This window comes from Malus domestica, chromosome 07 (genome assembly GCF_042453785.1).
Source record: "Malus domestica chromosome 07, GDT2T_hap1".
NCBI lineage: Eukaryota > Viridiplantae > Streptophyta > Magnoliopsida > Rosales > Rosaceae > Malus > Malus domestica.
The window spans coordinates 36,405,682-36,421,537 of record NC_091667.1 but is presented as its reverse complement, the minus strand read 5'-3'; the positions used below and the strand labels follow the sequence as shown (position 1 = coordinate 36,421,537).

At 38.1% G+C, this 15,856-nt stretch overlaps 3 protein-coding genes and 1 long non-coding RNA gene across 6 annotated transcripts; 2 read left to right on the top strand and 2 right to left on the bottom strand.

Annotated features, from left to right (window-relative positions):
• The first annotated feature begins 114 nt into the window (after positions 1-114).
• On the top strand, positions 115-1,628 carry LOC103410340 (uncharacterized). Its single transcript, XM_008349058.4, has 4 exons — positions 115-678; positions 786-839; positions 953-1,075; positions 1,232-1,628. The coding sequence occupies exons 1-4, from the start codon at positions 322-324 to the stop codon at positions 1,412-1,414; spliced, it is 717 nt and encodes a 238-aa protein (XP_008347280.1). The 5' UTR covers positions 115-321; the 3' UTR covers positions 1,415-1,628.
• Positions 1,629-1,745: 117 nt separating this feature from the next.
• LOC103410339 (VAN3-binding protein-like) lies at positions 1,746-3,865 on the bottom strand. Its single transcript, XM_008349056.4, has 7 exons — positions 3,709-3,865; positions 3,535-3,627; positions 3,289-3,378; positions 2,531-3,053; positions 2,337-2,447; positions 2,153-2,254; positions 1,746-2,073 (listed from the first exon to the last, which is right to left on the bottom strand). Exons 2-7 carry the CDS (start codon positions 3,610-3,612, stop codon positions 1,907-1,909), a joined length of 1,071 nt encoding a protein of 356 aa, XP_008347278.1. The 5' UTR covers positions 3,613-3,627; positions 3,709-3,865; the 3' UTR covers positions 1,746-1,906.
• Positions 2,012-3,289, top strand: LOC139197627 (uncharacterized). Its single transcript, XR_011583193.1, has 2 exons — positions 2,012-2,095; positions 2,173-3,289. It is a non-coding gene; the product is annotated as an uncharacterized lncRNA (long non-coding RNA).
• A 1,842-nt stretch (positions 3,866-5,707) lies between the features above and the next one.
• LOC103410402 (cullin-associated NEDD8-dissociated protein 1-like) lies at positions 5,708-15,357 on the bottom strand. Of its 3 annotated transcripts, none has more exons than XM_017325542.3 (29): positions 15,178-15,357; positions 14,672-14,768; positions 14,353-14,522; positions 13,592-13,799; positions 12,806-12,971; positions 12,342-12,471; positions 12,016-12,130; positions 11,716-11,873; positions 11,490-11,613; positions 11,352-11,402; positions 11,194-11,276; positions 10,774-10,858; positions 10,594-10,695; positions 10,399-10,497; positions 10,112-10,222; positions 9,943-10,026; positions 9,712-9,852; positions 9,501-9,593; positions 9,251-9,372; positions 8,977-9,136; positions 8,652-8,891; positions 8,094-8,342; positions 7,829-8,005; positions 7,578-7,724; positions 7,281-7,397; positions 6,822-6,990; positions 6,642-6,719; positions 6,421-6,559; positions 5,708-6,249 (listed from the first exon to the last, which is right to left on the bottom strand). In XM_017325542.3, exons 2-29 carry the CDS (start codon positions 14,705-14,707, stop codon positions 6,153-6,155), a joined length of 3,651 nt encoding a protein of 1,216 aa, XP_017181031.1. In that variant the 5' UTR covers positions 14,708-14,768; positions 15,178-15,357; the 3' UTR covers positions 5,708-6,152. The 3 variants fall into 3 exon arrangements, with proteins under 3 accessions (XP_017181031.1, XP_028962087.1, XP_028962088.1); XM_029106254.2 differs by having other exon boundaries at positions 14,672-14,761; positions 15,178-15,352; XM_029106255.2 differs by having other exon boundaries at positions 14,672-14,764; positions 15,178-15,340.
• Between the last annotated feature and the right edge of the window lie 499 nt (positions 15,358-15,856).

The following is a 15,856-nucleotide window of genomic DNA, read 5'->3' as shown; positions in this document are numbered from 1 at the left end:
TGGTTGGTTAGCTAGCTGGAAATGGTCAGCTTGCTGGCCTGATTTGGGGGTTTTGATCTGGTGGGGCCTACAAGCTCTTTGGCCTAATCCTCAATTGAAGATGATTTTCATGTCATTCCGATCTATTTTTAAACCTTTGATTGAGTTGGTTGGAGATGACCTTAAGTACGCGAAGAGGAAGAGAAAGATATAAATGACACGTCGTGCGTTTTGTTGCTTGTTATCACAAACGACATGTCGTTAACTCCGTAGTTGAAGTGCTCTCTCTATCAGTATCAGTCCAGCTGGAGTTCTCCTCTCTCCCTCTCTCTCTCATCTCTAATGGCGACAACGCTTCGGTGCCCGCAAGCAGCGGTACCGCTTCCGTGGAGGGCGAGAAGGCCCATAGGCGGAAGAGGCCCCCGCCACTGCCAGGTGCCGAACATCCAGGCGTTCCAGCGTAGCGACATCGGAAGCTTCGCGAAGGACGCGTGGCGGAGCGCCAACGACGGATTCGAGCGGTTCCTTTTCGAGGCGAAGAAGACCGCCGAACGCCTCGACCGTCAGTACGCCCTCTCCCGCCGCTTCGACACAATCGCTCGCTCAGCCGCCGCTCGCGCTAGAGAAATGGATAGGGAACTCGAGATTGGCACGCGCTGGCGCGCTTTTAGCATGGATTTCAGCAGAAATTGGCCTAGGGTTTGTTCTTCTCCCGCTCTTACTCTTTTTCTTTCGGTATACATGTATGCGCATGTCGTTACGTTTGCTGAATTTTCTGGTTTCGTTGGTGTTTGGCAACCTTGCAGTACAGGAAGCAGCTTTCTGACTCCTTGGAGACCCCGTTGGGAAGAAGCTTTGCGGTAAGCGTATGAGCTTACATTCCGAAATTATGTAAAGGTTCTGTCTTTCTTGTTGATCATTTAGTCTTCGACTAATTCGCGTTTTCGTTTCATGTTTTTGAATGATTTTGAAGACCATTTTCTTCCTGTGGTTTGCATTATCCGGATGGCTTTTTCGGATATTGTTTTTCGCTACGTGGGTGCTTCCATTTGCCGCTCCTCTTCTCATAGGAGCCGCCAACAACCTTGTTATTAAGGTATTAATGGTGGCATGTTTTTGTTAATGTTAGTGATCTGCTAGTCTGCAACTAAATCGAGTGAGTTGTATGGTAATTTTAACGTTGTAACGCAATCAATCGGATCGGATGGCTATCCGAATGGCTAAATGTGTTTGTTGTGCGAAATTTGGACAGGGCGCTTGTCCGGCTTGTAAGAGGCAATTTGTTGGTTACAAGAACCAAGTAATCCGTTGTGGAAGCTGTGGAAACACCGTGTGGCAGCCAAAATCTGACTTCTCTTCAAGAGACGGTAGAGGAGGCCCTTCTTCGTCAAAGTCAGAGCCGGAGATTATTGATGTTGAATTTGAGGAGAAATGAAGAGAAACTCGAGATGTGGGGGATGATCGCGCATGGTGGACTTTTAGATTACATACATAGAGTAATGAGAAAAGCGTAAGAGTTTTTACTTTCCATTTATTTCGATATAAAGTCTTGTTCTTTGCTTTCGTGTGTGTGTAAATTGTGCCTCGTGTGTTTTTGAATGTCTTGTAAGAACTGTGCATTCATGCCAATGTATACATCTTTTTCTCTACTAGGAATGTTGAGAAAACAAAAAACGTGGCCTTTTTGGTGCTTCTGGTAGCTTTAATCTAGAGAACAGACAAATTGTCCTGTTATTTTGCAAGATATCTCGCTGTATATCGGAAACTCAAAGCAACTGCACTCGTTGCAGTTTCTTGTTATTGTGGAGAATGTCTCGTTCCATGGAACGGTCTTCAGAACAATACAAATGACAGTGTGCAAGAAACACCGTCGTTAAGGGATGAGTTTGAATATTAGAAACTGTAGCCTTTACAGGTTTGCCAAACATCAACTATGCATCTGTAAGAGATTAGAAATGCTTGATGTCCAGGCCAATGTTTGGTTTTCATCTTTAAACAAGAGCTTGATATCTCCATTGTTGCTCCTTAGGCAGATCGAAAAGTTGCCGTGACCCTGAGCTTCCTGGTATCCCTCCATCACACGCAAAATCTTATCTGGAAATATCGTAAGGAAACTGTAAGTTCACTGTAAACAAAACGAAACGAAACGAAAATCAGAAGCCTTTGATCTTACACTCCTTTCTTGTTGCTAAGAATCCCAGATGCTTCTTTTGGATGCTCAGAATGAGCTGACTGTGCTTCGAGTATATGGCCGCCAACCCGTATCTTCTGCTTCCTGCTTCAGCAAACAAGAATTTATCTTCTTTTTGTTCTTATAACAGCAACGGGGTTGAAAAATGTGTCCCGTATATTCTTACCAGAAGGAGTGACAACTGATAGTTCAGCTTTTACTTCCAGCAAATTTCGGTTTTTTGGAAAGTAGGCATCCGGGATGGCTCTTGCTTTGAGTGCTGCAGCTCCTCTTAAACCTGCGAGGGATCATTTCGTCAAGTTAAACCCATGTTTTTATGCAGATTCTGGCGAAGGAAACATTCGATGGATTGGGAATTACTTGTTGCAGCAGCAGCTGTGAGTGTGATCATGTCGCCGGTGGTCTGGATAGCCAAGCCTGAGTTGATGGCAGAAGAAACATGAGTGGTGTGCGCACCCAACGACTCTGCAGCTTCGGCACATACTGCAGTAACCAGAGCTGCCGCAGAAGCAACAATGTTGCCTATGATGATGGGGTTGCCATCTTCACCGACTTCTACTGATTCTATGCCGCTCTTGGAAGCTGCAACACTGGCAATCGCAGCAGCCAAGCTTGTGACAGAGAGCGCTGCGTGAACGCTAGCTGTGTGAAGCCGGATATCTTCTTTCTTCTTCAGTCTCTGCTGTCTAAGTAAGCTGGTTAAAGATTTGCTTCCCCACCATGATCCCCTGCTGAACATACTGCTTCTTCTCTGAAGTGGAAACTCATTTATAACTTCTTCTATCGCCAGTTTTGTATCTTCGGATTCCCCTGAGCTAAACTTATCGTCCAGCTTTTCGTCTTGTTTCTCTGAACTCCAGTCGTCATGTGAAGGAGACACGTCCTGCAAATTAAGCAATCATCTTGGTAAAATACACTAGAGTATAGCCAACTTCGCGTTCCGCCTAGAAGTGATGTTTGCATTCTCATTTTCTTCCCCTGTACTCCTCCCTCGTTTCCCGGATTAAATAAATCAAATGAGAATTAAGAGACGAATGCAGAGGAAAAAATGTAAAAATCACATAAGCGAACGATGTCTGTTGATTCGATTGATTTATTAAAGCGGTATAGCTTCTTACAGTTGATGTGAACATCTGTTGAAAGTTATAGGCAGACGAACTCCACGAGCGACAGAGAAACTCCATGGCATGAATTGGGCTGTGTGGAATCTCCACGTACATTGCACACCAAATAATTAGCAACAGAAAAAAGATTAATTAAGTTGAAATAAACTCAAATTTTCACCCCGATTCTCGCAAAACAGAGAGCCTTATTAGCTTGTGATCGTCCTTTTTTTAATTCTCTTTTCAAGCCAATAAACTCACTGTGTTAGTTGATTGGTATTGCTGGGTTTTAAAGGAGACTGATCTGCCCGCTCCAACTGTCCTATACAGTTCCTCCATGAATGCTACCTGTGCCTGTGCATTAAAAGACCGTATCACGTCGGAAACCTAACAAAACAAAGTACAATACATACTATTTTGCGTAAAATTCCCTACCTTAAGTTGAGGACAGACAGTCGTTAAGATTAGTAGCGTGTCGTTGAGATTAGTAGCGTGTCGTTGAGATCAGTAGCGTGTTGTTGGGATCAATAGCGTGCCGTCTTTCTCTAAAATCTTAATATAAGGATTTAGAACTAGTTCGTATGACAAAAGTAGTAACCCAAGTAAACAAAAGAGTTGATTAAATAGGAAACCTCATCATCCCCATGGAGTGCTAGTTGTGTACAATTTTAGCAGTTTCCGAGGAAGGTAGGGAACCAGGGTGGGTGAAAACTGTGACACTCTTCCCAATCGTTTAATTACTTTGAGTAGTTCTATTTAGGGATATGGTCACATGGGAAGCAAGAAAGATGACCAATCGTTTCATCTTCTTCATACTAAAACAGGACTCTGTCACGTGCCATTTTCGTTTTGCCCAATCGTTGCAAGGGCTTCACGTGCACATGTATGCGGATGTGTTACAATTTTGATGCACTTGTGGTCCTTCAAGATGTTAGTTTGACAATGAGATCATCTAATATCATTGGTTAAGGAAAACTAATGAAAATGGTTTGAAATTTTTGAATTTTAGCAATAAGGACAAAATAAAGGGTAAAGTGAACAGTATCAGGATTGACTTTTTAGTGTAAAAATGTGATTTTTCGTTAAAGTGAACAATACCAGAGCTTTTCGTTAAAGTTCCTTTTAAAGAAACGGGCCACAATTGACTACTAATTTCATTGAAATTGCGTGAGAATTAAGGATTGGTTTGGTATTGTTGTGCTTTGAAAAAAAATTGTTTCTGCTGTGCTGTGAGACTAAGCAGCTATGAAATAAAGCAGCAGCGTGTTTGGTAAACTTTTTTGTAAAAGTGCTTTTGAAAAAAAATAGTATTATAGTGTTTGGTAAACTTTTATGTAAAACATATGTGAAAAAAAAAAAACCGATTTTTCAAAGTTGGGTTTTGCAGCTTTGTGTTTTTGGCTTTTTTCACAAAAAACTGTGAAAAAAAAGCTGAAGCTGAATGTTTACCAAACATACAACTTTTTTTTTATACTCACTTTTTTCAGAATCACCTCAGTACCAAATCAGGCCTAAATCTTCTCACTATCTAAATTGTACGAAAACGAGAGTTTTATCACAAAAGAATTAAGTGTCATAAAAAGTTTTGTGGATTTTTCGATGTAAGATTTTTTGTACTCTTCAACACCCAAGGCATAGAAAACCAGTTTGCGGATTTCAACCAATTATGATGATGAGTTTTTCCCTTTTATTTGGTTCATTTGGTGCAATAAAGTGTCGACTTAGGTTATTGTTTATGGTTAAGATGAAATGAGAGAGAACTTGGATTACCTTCGGAGAAATAAATATAAGACCTCGAACGAAAACGAATGGACTAAAGCTACAAATGTCTTGCTTTTAGTACCCTTATTAAATATGAGCTTCTCTCTTCGTTGTAGTCTACTTCTTGTGTGAAAGCATTTTGCTTTGGCTTCTTGTAGATTATTGCAACCACCAAGATACAGTCGTAATGGCATACTATGTCCAACAGATGTTTGCTACATATTTATTTTAGGACATCGTCGAATTGAATAAATTAAACAAAAACAACGGTCATGATTAAACATAAATGTGTGAGAACCTAATAAAATGTGTGCTATATCAATTCTCATTCCAATAGAAGATTAACGGGAACTTTAACGCAAAAGCTCTCGGTACGATTCACTTTAACGAAAAACCACATTTTTACTTTAAAAACTCAATCATGGTACTATTCGCTTACAACACCTTTTTATTATTTTCGTTAAAATTCTAAATTTTCAAACTCTTTTTGTTAGTTTTTCTAAGATTAATACGTCTAGAGACGGCACCTCCGTTCTTATATGGGTATACGAAAACGGCTTCAAACAAGAGCATATGTTAACCATGCAACTTGGGGCCGGGCTGCTTAGCGTGACACACCACGAACACAATTAAACATGAGTTAATGCTAGAGAGACCAACAATTTAAACCATATTTTGTTAACCGTAAGTTTACTTATCATCAAAATAAGTGAATTGTAACATAAATTTGAAAATTTTAACTTCCAATAACAATTTAGAGATTCCACACCAATACATGCGTTTTCTGTAGTAAACTTGCTTCCTCCAACATACCGGAAAACAAAATTCGGCGATTTTGATCCTAACCAGGTGAATAGAAGAGTTCGGGAGGGGACGGTACTGATCCTGAGATCGCGCAACAAAAATACGGTTGCACAAGCTAAAAACCACGCAATTACTTCAAACCTATACAAGAACCATAACCGGCGTTTCTACGATAAGAGAACATGTTCATATGGCCTCCATCTGTTTCTTGTGTTCTGCCGCAGAAAAGCTTCTTAAGCCCGCAGATGTCCGATAACAAGAGAGATGTAATCTCCTTTCTTTCATTCGTTGTGGACTACAACAAGACAGGCAGGTCATTCATTTCGGATAGAAACATACTTGTCACCGAGCGTTTGAGATTTTAAAATTTCATTCATAAGGTTCTTGAACTTAAGGCTGCAATCTCCACCGCTGCAGGATAACAACGTATAACAAAGGATTAGACGGTTCATTCAATGTCAAAACGAATGCCATGCACACAGAGCAAGGAAAGCAAAATACTGTACGGAAAGGAGAAGGAGAAGAAACATGAATTTTGTGCAGAATGTACAGGGGGGCTAGGATATAAAGCAGGGGCAAAACCTTATACGATGCAAGGATGCAATAGCTCTCAGAGCGCTGCGAATCATGTCTTCATTGCGGTCTACTTCTTGCTTGACAGCATCTTGCTTTGGCTTAAAGTTGATAGTTTTTTGGAGAGGATCCACCAACGAGTCCAGCACTGAAGGATAGAAAATTTTAGATTGCAAATTAACGCCGTAACTTCTGAATCTTAGGAAAGAAAAATCAGTAAATTAACTGACCTGCCAGTACAGCAGATGGACACTTGTCGGCAAGCTTTGAGAGGATAAGATGGCAAGGCATCTTAACATCATAATGATCTGGAAAATTGAATCCAATTCAGTTTACAAGGTAATAAATTTAATAAGCACCACCTGCTAACCATCCATCTTCAAATATGCATGAACAAAAACGAAACTCACCATCCAGACCAGATCTAAGATAAGGAACAATAAAAGACGAAGGGTTCACTTGATCAAGACAACTATCCAGCAATGTGTCCACACATTCAAATGCAGCCTTCCTTAACTCAAGTCCATCATCTACAATGTGCTTAAAAGGGCCGAGATCAACTGTCCTGATCAATTCTTTCTGCATCCAGGATTTTCAAGCTAAATAAGAGATCAACCCATGGCTAAGTAAAACAAATGAATGAATGATAGATGGCGGTGTTGCATATAATATGGAGCATTCAAGATCAACTGATACAAATCCAGTGACAGCTGTAACTCGGACTTCTACGTAAGACAGATAATAATGCTATAAATGTAGTAATAGCATTTTTTTTTTAGAAGAATAGTAATAGCATGAATGTCCTCTATTCTGCAAAGGCAGTCTAGCAACCACATAACAGAGGGATAAGTTCAGAACAGTCAACCAACCTTGATTACAGTTTGATCATAAAGAAGCGGCAACAACTCTGGCAGGAGCCCCTTGATCAGATTTGGCTTATTGTGGGCAAATGTACTTAAAACCAACACAGCCGCACGCCTCACATGCTGCATTAGACCATACCACATCAGTCACCAAAAAATCTAAAAGTCCAAACCAACCGAGAACATAACAGCTAACACAATATTGAAAAACAGAAACAATCAAGGGAAACGAAAAACTGAAAGATGGTTTAAAACCCAAAGCACTTTATTTAGTTTATCAAGCATCAGAAATCTAAGACTAACCCGGTCATGATCCTTAATAAGCATCAGGAATGATGCAATTTCAGGATACAATATCTCATCTATCCTCTCCGGCCTCTCAACTATCGAATATTTAACTGCAATGACAACAGTAGCTCTTGTGAAAGCAGCTGGACTGGTTGTTCGTACCTATAGAAACTTAGGATTAGAAAACACAGATATGAAAGTGTAACCCATCAAATATTTTAATAACAAAGCTTAGGCAGAAGGCACAGGGTCATTTGATAAAATACCTTCAGTGCAGGAACAAGTTTTGTGGGTTCAATAAGTGCTATTTTACCAAGACACTCAGCTACAACGTTGCGAACACCCTCTTCCTCGCTTTCACAGTAATTAAAAAGTAAATTAAGTATCTTCTCAACACTGGAATCTGGAAACTCTGCTTTATCTACAGATTGCCTTACTATGACCTGGAAAATGGATGAATACAAACTTAAATATGACAAAACAGACAATACAGGTAACAAAATCAGCCTCTTAAAGTTCAGAAGAATGCACCTCCTTCAGAGAATGAAGCAAGAGGTACTGTTTTTTCTGCTGATTGTCAATCTGGTCCAATATAAAAGGCAAATACTTGAGTAGGTTACCAACAGCAATATTGCCAAGAGCATAGGAGGCTGCAGATTTAATCTCTTCGAAAGGAGATTGAAAGGACTCAATGACAATATTCTCTATATGGTCGTGGGAGCCTAGATTTTTCCGCCTCCCAATCTCCCCGAGACACAGCAAAGCAAGGTGCTGCTTAGCCTATATCATAATAAAAAGAAAGCAATTATACTGGGCTCAAAAATAGTTTATAGCAATAAATAATACTAATAAATCCACTAAATCCCATCATTCTACCCCAAACCACCTAAATATTTATAATAATCTCTACAATCAATCACCAAACCATTGCCACCTTTAAAGATGACCAAATAATAATAACTTATCAAAAATCTATTAGACTACCCCAACTTTACAATGACAGTTTGCGTACACCACCAAATCACTGTCATCTGTGAATATAACCATAATTGAGTTGATTTCATCTTTTTTCCGAACACGACGACTTACTGAATTTGTAGTGCTGTCATCTTTGAGAATTTCAGTGAGCATTTTCACGGTAGATGAACATTGCTTGTCACCAGCAGCAAGGCAAAGGACGGCCACACATTGAGCTATTGAATACAAAGCTTGCTTTGCAACCCCACCCAACTGAGGAGATGGTTTAGCACTCAAAAGAAGAGAGTCTAGCAAGGCATCAAAACTTGTATTTGCAGAATACACCAAGGAAGCAAAAAAGTTTTGCAAAGCCTGCATTATTCAACAAAGTATGTTCTCAAACATGTGCAATGTTTCAATATCATAACAAAACACCCGCTAGATAGAAATTTTTTACCGAAAGGGCTTGCCCCTGCAGCAATGAGCTTCTAATTAATGTTAGTGCTTGCGGAAGAACTTTGCTTCTAACAGCCAAACCAACAACTGGGCTTGACCTGTCAGCCATCAAGGTGCAGCAGAGTTCCAGGGCAAGGGCCGTCATATGCAAGTCTGAATCACTGTAAAGGGGTATTGACAGGAAATTAGGGTTCAGAAACTAAAGCACCCAGCTACTGATCAGACAATACTATGGAAAGAACAAATGAAAAAAAATGGTGAAGCAGCAACAGAACCTTATCAGTGTAGCAAGCTCTACAATAATAACTTCATAAGCTGCTGAACCAATTTTGTCGCCGTAAGCAACAATTAGGGAATTCAAGGTCCCCAATGTTGCCTGTCTTAAAGGCCGATTAGCCTGATTTCCACAAAGGCAAAGAATGTTAGAAAAAATTACATACATGTTTGAGGGGTTCTAAGACAAATGTAAGAAAAAATATTTGTACAAAGTATCAATTCAACATCAAATTAAGCAAATTACCGCACCTTCCTTAGGAATGCAGTCAACTCCGCAATCACTTGCTCCAACACACAGGACAGATCTATTTTCAGCGGAGAAGCGGCAATGACGGCAAATGCCTGGAAACCAAAGCACTTAAGACCTTAAAAACTAAACACATAAACATTGAAATAGAGAGTCCCGTGTGTATGCCTCAAGAACAGAAAGCCCAAAAAAAATGAACATGCGCAGAATTACCTTCACAGCTGTAAGTCGAGTAATCTCGTTTCCCATTCGATCAACAAGCACAGGAAGGCATACAGGTAACTCAACATCAAGGTTATCCCCAAATGTTGACACAACTAGACCCATGCAAGATATAGCACATTCCTTGACCTCCTGAATAAGAATGGACATGAGCAACAATACAGACATAACCATTTAAGACAAATTATTCGTAAAGTACAATCTAAGAGGAATTTTACTGACCTGATCTTGATCTTGGTTTGTCAAGCGTGACATTATGGCATTATATATTGGATGAACGTAAGGTTTGAAGTCAAAACCAACTCCCTACATGAAAAAAGCCAAATAATTTAAGCAAAGTGGTTTGACAATGCATCAAGCCTAAAGTGCCTAAGGGTGCCAATTAATTCACCTCAATATTTGGGCGAACCACACGGACAAGTTCCCCACACACTCTTAATGCCTCAGCTGTGACTTTGTAATAACGCTCCCCCACAGCAGATAAAACAGGACTAGAAAGAGCCTGCAATAATATCAGTTTATAAATTATACCGTCACCGTACCTACACAAAATGCACCTTGTGGTCTATTTCTCACTATCATAATGTAATTAACTGCAATATATTTCAATAAAAAAAAAATCTGTATCATATCAGCATATTCATAGCATAGCATAAACGTAAGAATTACTGTACTTACCTTGATGTAAGGATGGAAAACAGAAGGATAATGCGATGCCAAGACCAATCTTGTAAATATAAGAGCTTCAATCTTCAAATTGGAGGTAGAGGACTTATCCTAGAAAGAAAATTAAAGAGAACAAATATCAGCATTAGAGAAACTTATATTAAACTAATGGGGAATAAACTTCCAGTTTGAGAGAATAGTACTTACATTTAATGCCTTTTCAATTCCGGGAATGAGTGAGCCAATGTGATCCGCCAGGCAATCTGGCAAGACCACCACAAGTTCTTTCAAAACGGAAAACGCACCAACCTGCAAATAGATCAATGTTATATAGTTCATAATATGTCCATAATGAACCCATCCGATAGGGGCATCAGATATTCCAACCTTTGTCTTGATAGATTTCTCACGTAGCTGCCTATTTATAGATCTGATGATCTTTGGCACTTCTTGCTTCAGTAGCCACCTTGGACTGCAAAATATGCCAATAATTTAGCCAATATCACATCATGTATTCTTGATAACGAGAAAAACCATGCAACTCAAGCAATGGGGAAAAAGAAATAGAAATCCCAAGGAGTTGCTGACAGAGCAATCTCTCTAAAGTTGTGGAAGATGATCATAGAGTAAAAGAAAGCAGTTATGAGAACTATACACAAAACATTTATAATAATCAATTCCCTAGTTAAGAATCTAAAATTTCTAAAACCATACTCATCTAAGAAAATGCTAGATAGGAGGTAAGAACGAAAACAAACTGCGTGTGATTTGACAATAGGATCACGCACAAGTGTACAACTAAGTTACCTCTGTTCATTTATGTCATTTTGTCCTTTTGTAACATTTCCAGTTTGCTGCAACAGTTCAGTGAATGTATTGAAAATGTCCATCTGCAGAGAAATATTATCAGATAATCAACCCCATGAAGCTCAATGGAAAACTAACAGATGTTCATTCTGGCTTACCTTGACATTTTCCTCCCTCTCTTTAAATCTGTCAATTAATTTCGGACAAGCCTGCAGAAAAGCAGAAACCCACATATTAATAATATCATGTGAAAAAAAAAAAAAAAAAACATAATTGAAGAGCTATTTCAAAGATACCTCCCCATACAGCTTTGATAGCATCTCAGGACGTGATACAATTAATGCTGATAAGCATTTAGCTGCTGCTCTACGAACTTTCCAGCTGACATCTTCATCATCTGTATATTCTGTCGCACTCCCACTATAACATAATAAAGAAGACAGAATAACTAGAAATTTTATTGAATACCTCTGGGTCTGTGACTATGAATCAATTATAACATCAAACATAGTGAACACATACTCATCTTCCTCCTCCTCATGAGTTTCATCATCAGTATCTTCTTCCATGTTATCCGTGAAGTTTGGGTCATAACTTAGATATTCCAAGTTAAGATGAAGAATTTCATCACAATACGGAGAAATGTCCCTGGGGCACCTAAGCAGAAAACTCTCTAATGCCTGCAGTCAAAAGCATATATGAGCATAAACCAAATTTATAAATATAGGTATAATAAAATCGGTATATACATAACACACCTTTTATATAGTCCTGGAAATAAACAGAAAAATCTAAAAACAATACAGAACAAACATACAGTACCTGCAAGCTGTATTCACGAAGCTCCTCGTCATTCTCTGATGCACTTGTGCAGTAATTAATTAACACTGGGACAGTGTCAGCAAGATGGGGTCCAAAACGATATCCAACAGCACGACTGCACACAGTGATATAAACTAGTTACCAAAAGTAAGTTACTCTATGACTAAAATCAGATACTTGTATATCCATGGTTATAGTCATCTACCCCACTTCTTTTGGCCATACATTACTCCCCACTTGAAAGTGAATAACATCAGCCTTTATTACCCCAGCTATAAATGGGGAAATGGAACCAAAGGCATTTCATTAAAACCCACAAAGCTCACCTTAAAGCACCAATCATCTGAATATTTGTTCGAGTCATTTCTGATTTTGTGCCTTTATTTCTCAATTTCTGGACAACTTCAGTGGTTGCCTTTGCTAACAGATCATCTGACAAGCTCGATGCAAGGGAAGCTGAAGGCAAAACAATTTGTACAGTTTAATCTACTATTTCATTATAGACTTGCCAACACCAACTTCCACAAGAATGAACAGGTTTCTCAATACATGGTATTGTGTACATGTTTCTTTGGAAAAGATGATTAATTACAATCTAGGACAACTTTTAGATTTCAGAAATAAATAACAAGAACCCAAAAAAGTATAAACAGACTATTTGTGTTTAGATCTTCAAAACAACTTGTACTTGTTTCAGGCAAAGCAAAATAACGTTGATGTGATCAACCACATGACCCTCTTGAACTAGTATTATGGGCTTAGTGAGTGCAAAAGAACCAGTGAATCTTACCAATGCATGACACAGTTTTCTTCCTCACGCTGGCTTGATTGTAGCTCAACTGAGACAAGAGAGCACTTAATAGCAGCTCATGATCAGTTGCCATTAAATTGCCAAACTTATGAAGAACATCACATAAGTTATCAAGACATTCACATTTGATCTCATGGTTCATTCCCTGGGATTACAGCACAATAAATCAGAAATAAACACCAAAAGTTGGCATCTAGGAATAGTAAAAGCAAAAATGGAATAACAAATGACAACAGATGACAACAGAGGAAATGAAAGATAGCACAACCCTTTTATTGAATTAATCACTAGTTTATGAGCCTTTATTCAAACAAGATCACATATCAATTAACTAAGGGATATAAATCATTCATTTCCTTTCCCTTTCAGGTATTACCCCAATTTTCATTCTGTTATTCCAGTTCACACACAGCCTGCAGAACCAATTGCCCTTCTACTAACAAAGTTGCTAAAAACAAAATAAAAATACCAAGATAAACACACATCAATTCTTTGTCATTGTAAAATTGCAAACTTATAAAACCTTTTCATTGTTTAGACAGCCTTCACACATTCCAAAGTGTGGCTACTTACAAATTTCAAACATCACTACGGTCACCATGGATGTGAATTTGTTGAATGCATGTGCAAATCATCAATCTCGTTAGTTACTTCATTTCCAAGTTAGTAGACAGAACTTAACTTATTAAATAATAGAAAGAGTATGTACCCAAAAGGGAAAAAATATCTATGATAAAGTGAAAAGGATAAGATCTACTAACTCACTGGATCAGTAATTCCTTTAACCAACTGCGGCAAAATAGATAGAAGAATAGACTGGGCAAGAGACTGAGTGGAAATTTCAGCAATAATAGTCTTCAAAGCTATGCTTGCAATATCACGATGATCCTTGTCCTTTAGCAATTTCTCACAAAGCTTATTTGTCATCTCCACAACTCGTGGCTCGCTGACCTTCTTAACTAATGGAACGAGACTGTAGTATTACATAAAAATAACAGACAAAGAATCAAATTAAATGTTGCATAAATCTTCAACTGCAGCATTTCCGTATCATAAAATTTTATTCCAAATATTCTACTCATCCAAACAGTATACGCCAAAACAAAATAAGGTGTCAATGAAAGGTTATGACTAGTTTTTTTTATGATTATTAGGACACTTCCATTTGGAGATGTGAGTTTGATAATTGAGGACATGATACTTGAAAGCATCCATGGCTGAAACTTCTGCAGAGACTTCCATAACATTCTATTAATCAACCTACAAACTGTGACAATATATCTAAAACTTATGCAAAGGTTACTTTACTAGCAAAGAACTAAGAAAGCTTTATAAGTTTGTAAAATTCTTTATTAAAATCCACCAATAACAGTTGTATAATCATTTGCAAACACTAGTCAGAACCATACTTGCACAGCAATGACAACAGTGAACAGTGAATTGAATTAAAGCATGGTGTAACCAACAGATAAGAGGAAAATCAACTCTGTTTGTGTAATAGGTAAAATCATACAAAAATTCCATACCATTTCACGGCCAATCCAGATACATCACCAGCAACATCATCAAGTTGCTGTATAATAATACTTGTCAACTTTATCTCCAGATCAGAATCAGCTTTAAAACTATCTTTGTTTAATTCGTTCAGTAAATCAGAAGTAGCCATATATCTGAAATCCTTATCCTTGCCCGTCATCTGCAAAACAAACTCAAACAAATCAAAACATATCACACGTACTGCTAGCTGAAACAACAGGTGAGAATTCATCTTCCTTTCACCAACAAACATGCTCCTAGAAACAAATTAGTGTCTATCAAGGAAACACAAGCTTCAAAGGAACATACCTTCTCCAGTATACCGGTCATTGCTAAGTTCGCCATTTCGGCAATGCTATATGAAGGGGTGCTGTGCGCAGCGAACTCGAAAAAGTGTCACTGCTTACTTATATCCAAATATAACAAGAAACAAAAATGAAATTCCAAGATTATATAATAAAAAATTACAAAACACAGTACACATTATATACATACACCACAAAAGAAATTAAACAAATACGTCGTGCAACCCAACAGAAAAGGAAACCCTAGCTGCCAATCAGAAATCAGTAACAGAAACAACTCAATCCATGATAAACACTAACCCTAGCGACATTGCCAAACTAAAAGCTACCCCGTTTAACAAAACTATCAACAATCCATAACATATCAGTTCATCAAACGATCCAACGCTTCTCAAATATTCTATCACAAACAAATAGCCAAACAAAAACGAGAAGCATAAACTGAAAACGGGGAAATTGAAACGAGTTGAATCGCATGGGAAGAAAACAGAAGACGAGAGAGAAGCTTACCGGCGGTTTGCGGCGGCCGGAGACGACGAGCTCAGTGAGTCAGTAAGGTGGTATATTGTAGGGGATGGTGGAGGAGAGAGTTTGTGTGGAAGGGAAGGGGCTTTTATATACCTGTATAAGGCACTCGACCCCAGATCCGCAATATCATCCCCCCACCTGGAATAATTTGGTATCCAAACCACGCCTTATTTTTTAATCCAATTATTTAGGCATAGTTCTTGGATACAATATTTTTTGTTTTAAAAAAGATTAATTTAGCTAAATTATTTAATATTTATTGTTTTAAAAACAAAAAATTATATTTTAAAAACATATCAAACCAAATTTAAGTTTTAAACTCGCTCAAACTTCTCCAATCATTTGGCTCAAAGAATTTTTTTGGTTAAAACTTATTTTATACCAAATTTATTCCAGAAAATGAGCCAAGTTGTGGAACCAGTTGCTAATGTTGTTGCAAAAAAACCAGCAATTATTTTTTTATTGGAGAGCCCACGTGGTTGTATAGTTAGTTAAACCAACGTTCTATATTCCATTCTTCAAAAATCAAATTTATAAATACATTAAATCCAATGATTGAGACGATCAAATCTAATGGTAAAACAAAAATCTACAACCCAAAATTGGACATAGTTTAAAATTTTATTTTAATCAAAATTCACTAAAAAAACTCTATAAATTC

Bases quoted from the DNA above. Each gene is read 5' to 3' on its own strand.
- LOC103410402 (XM_017325542.3), bottom strand. From the start codon at position 14,707: ATGGCGAACTTAGCAATGACCGGTATACTGGAGAAG. The intron at 10,859-11,193 runs GTAACTTAGTTG...CATATTTTGCAG, and splicing joins AATGACATAAATGAACAGAG to TCCAAGGTGGCTACTGAAGC. The intron at 8,343-8,651 runs GTAAGTCGTCGT...ATTATGATATAG, and splicing joins ATGACAGCACTACAAATTCA to GCTAAGCAGCACCTTGCTTT.
- LOC103410339 (XM_008349056.4), bottom strand. From the start codon at position 3,612: ATGGAGGAACTGTATAGGACAGTTGGAGCGGGCAGATCAGTCTCCTTT. The intron at 3,379-3,534 runs GTGAGTTTATTG...ATGTACGTGGAG, and splicing joins AATACCAATCAACTAACACA to ATTCCACACAGCCCAATTCA. The intron at 2,074-2,152 runs GTAAGATCAAAG...CGATATTTCCAG, and splicing joins CTTAGCAACAAGAAAGGAGT to ATAAGATTTTGCGTGTGATG.
- LOC103410340 (XM_008349058.4), top strand. From the start codon at position 322: ATGGCGACAACGCTTCGGTGCCCGCAAGCAGCGGTACCGCTTCCGTGG. The intron at 679-785 runs GTTTGTTCTTCT...GCAACCTTGCAG, and splicing joins TCAGCAGAAATTGGCCTAGG to TACAGGAAGCAGCTTTCTGA. The intron at 1,076-1,231 runs GTATTAATGGTG...AAATTTGGACAG, and splicing joins CCAACAACCTTGTTATTAAG to GGCGCTTGTCCGGCTTGTAA.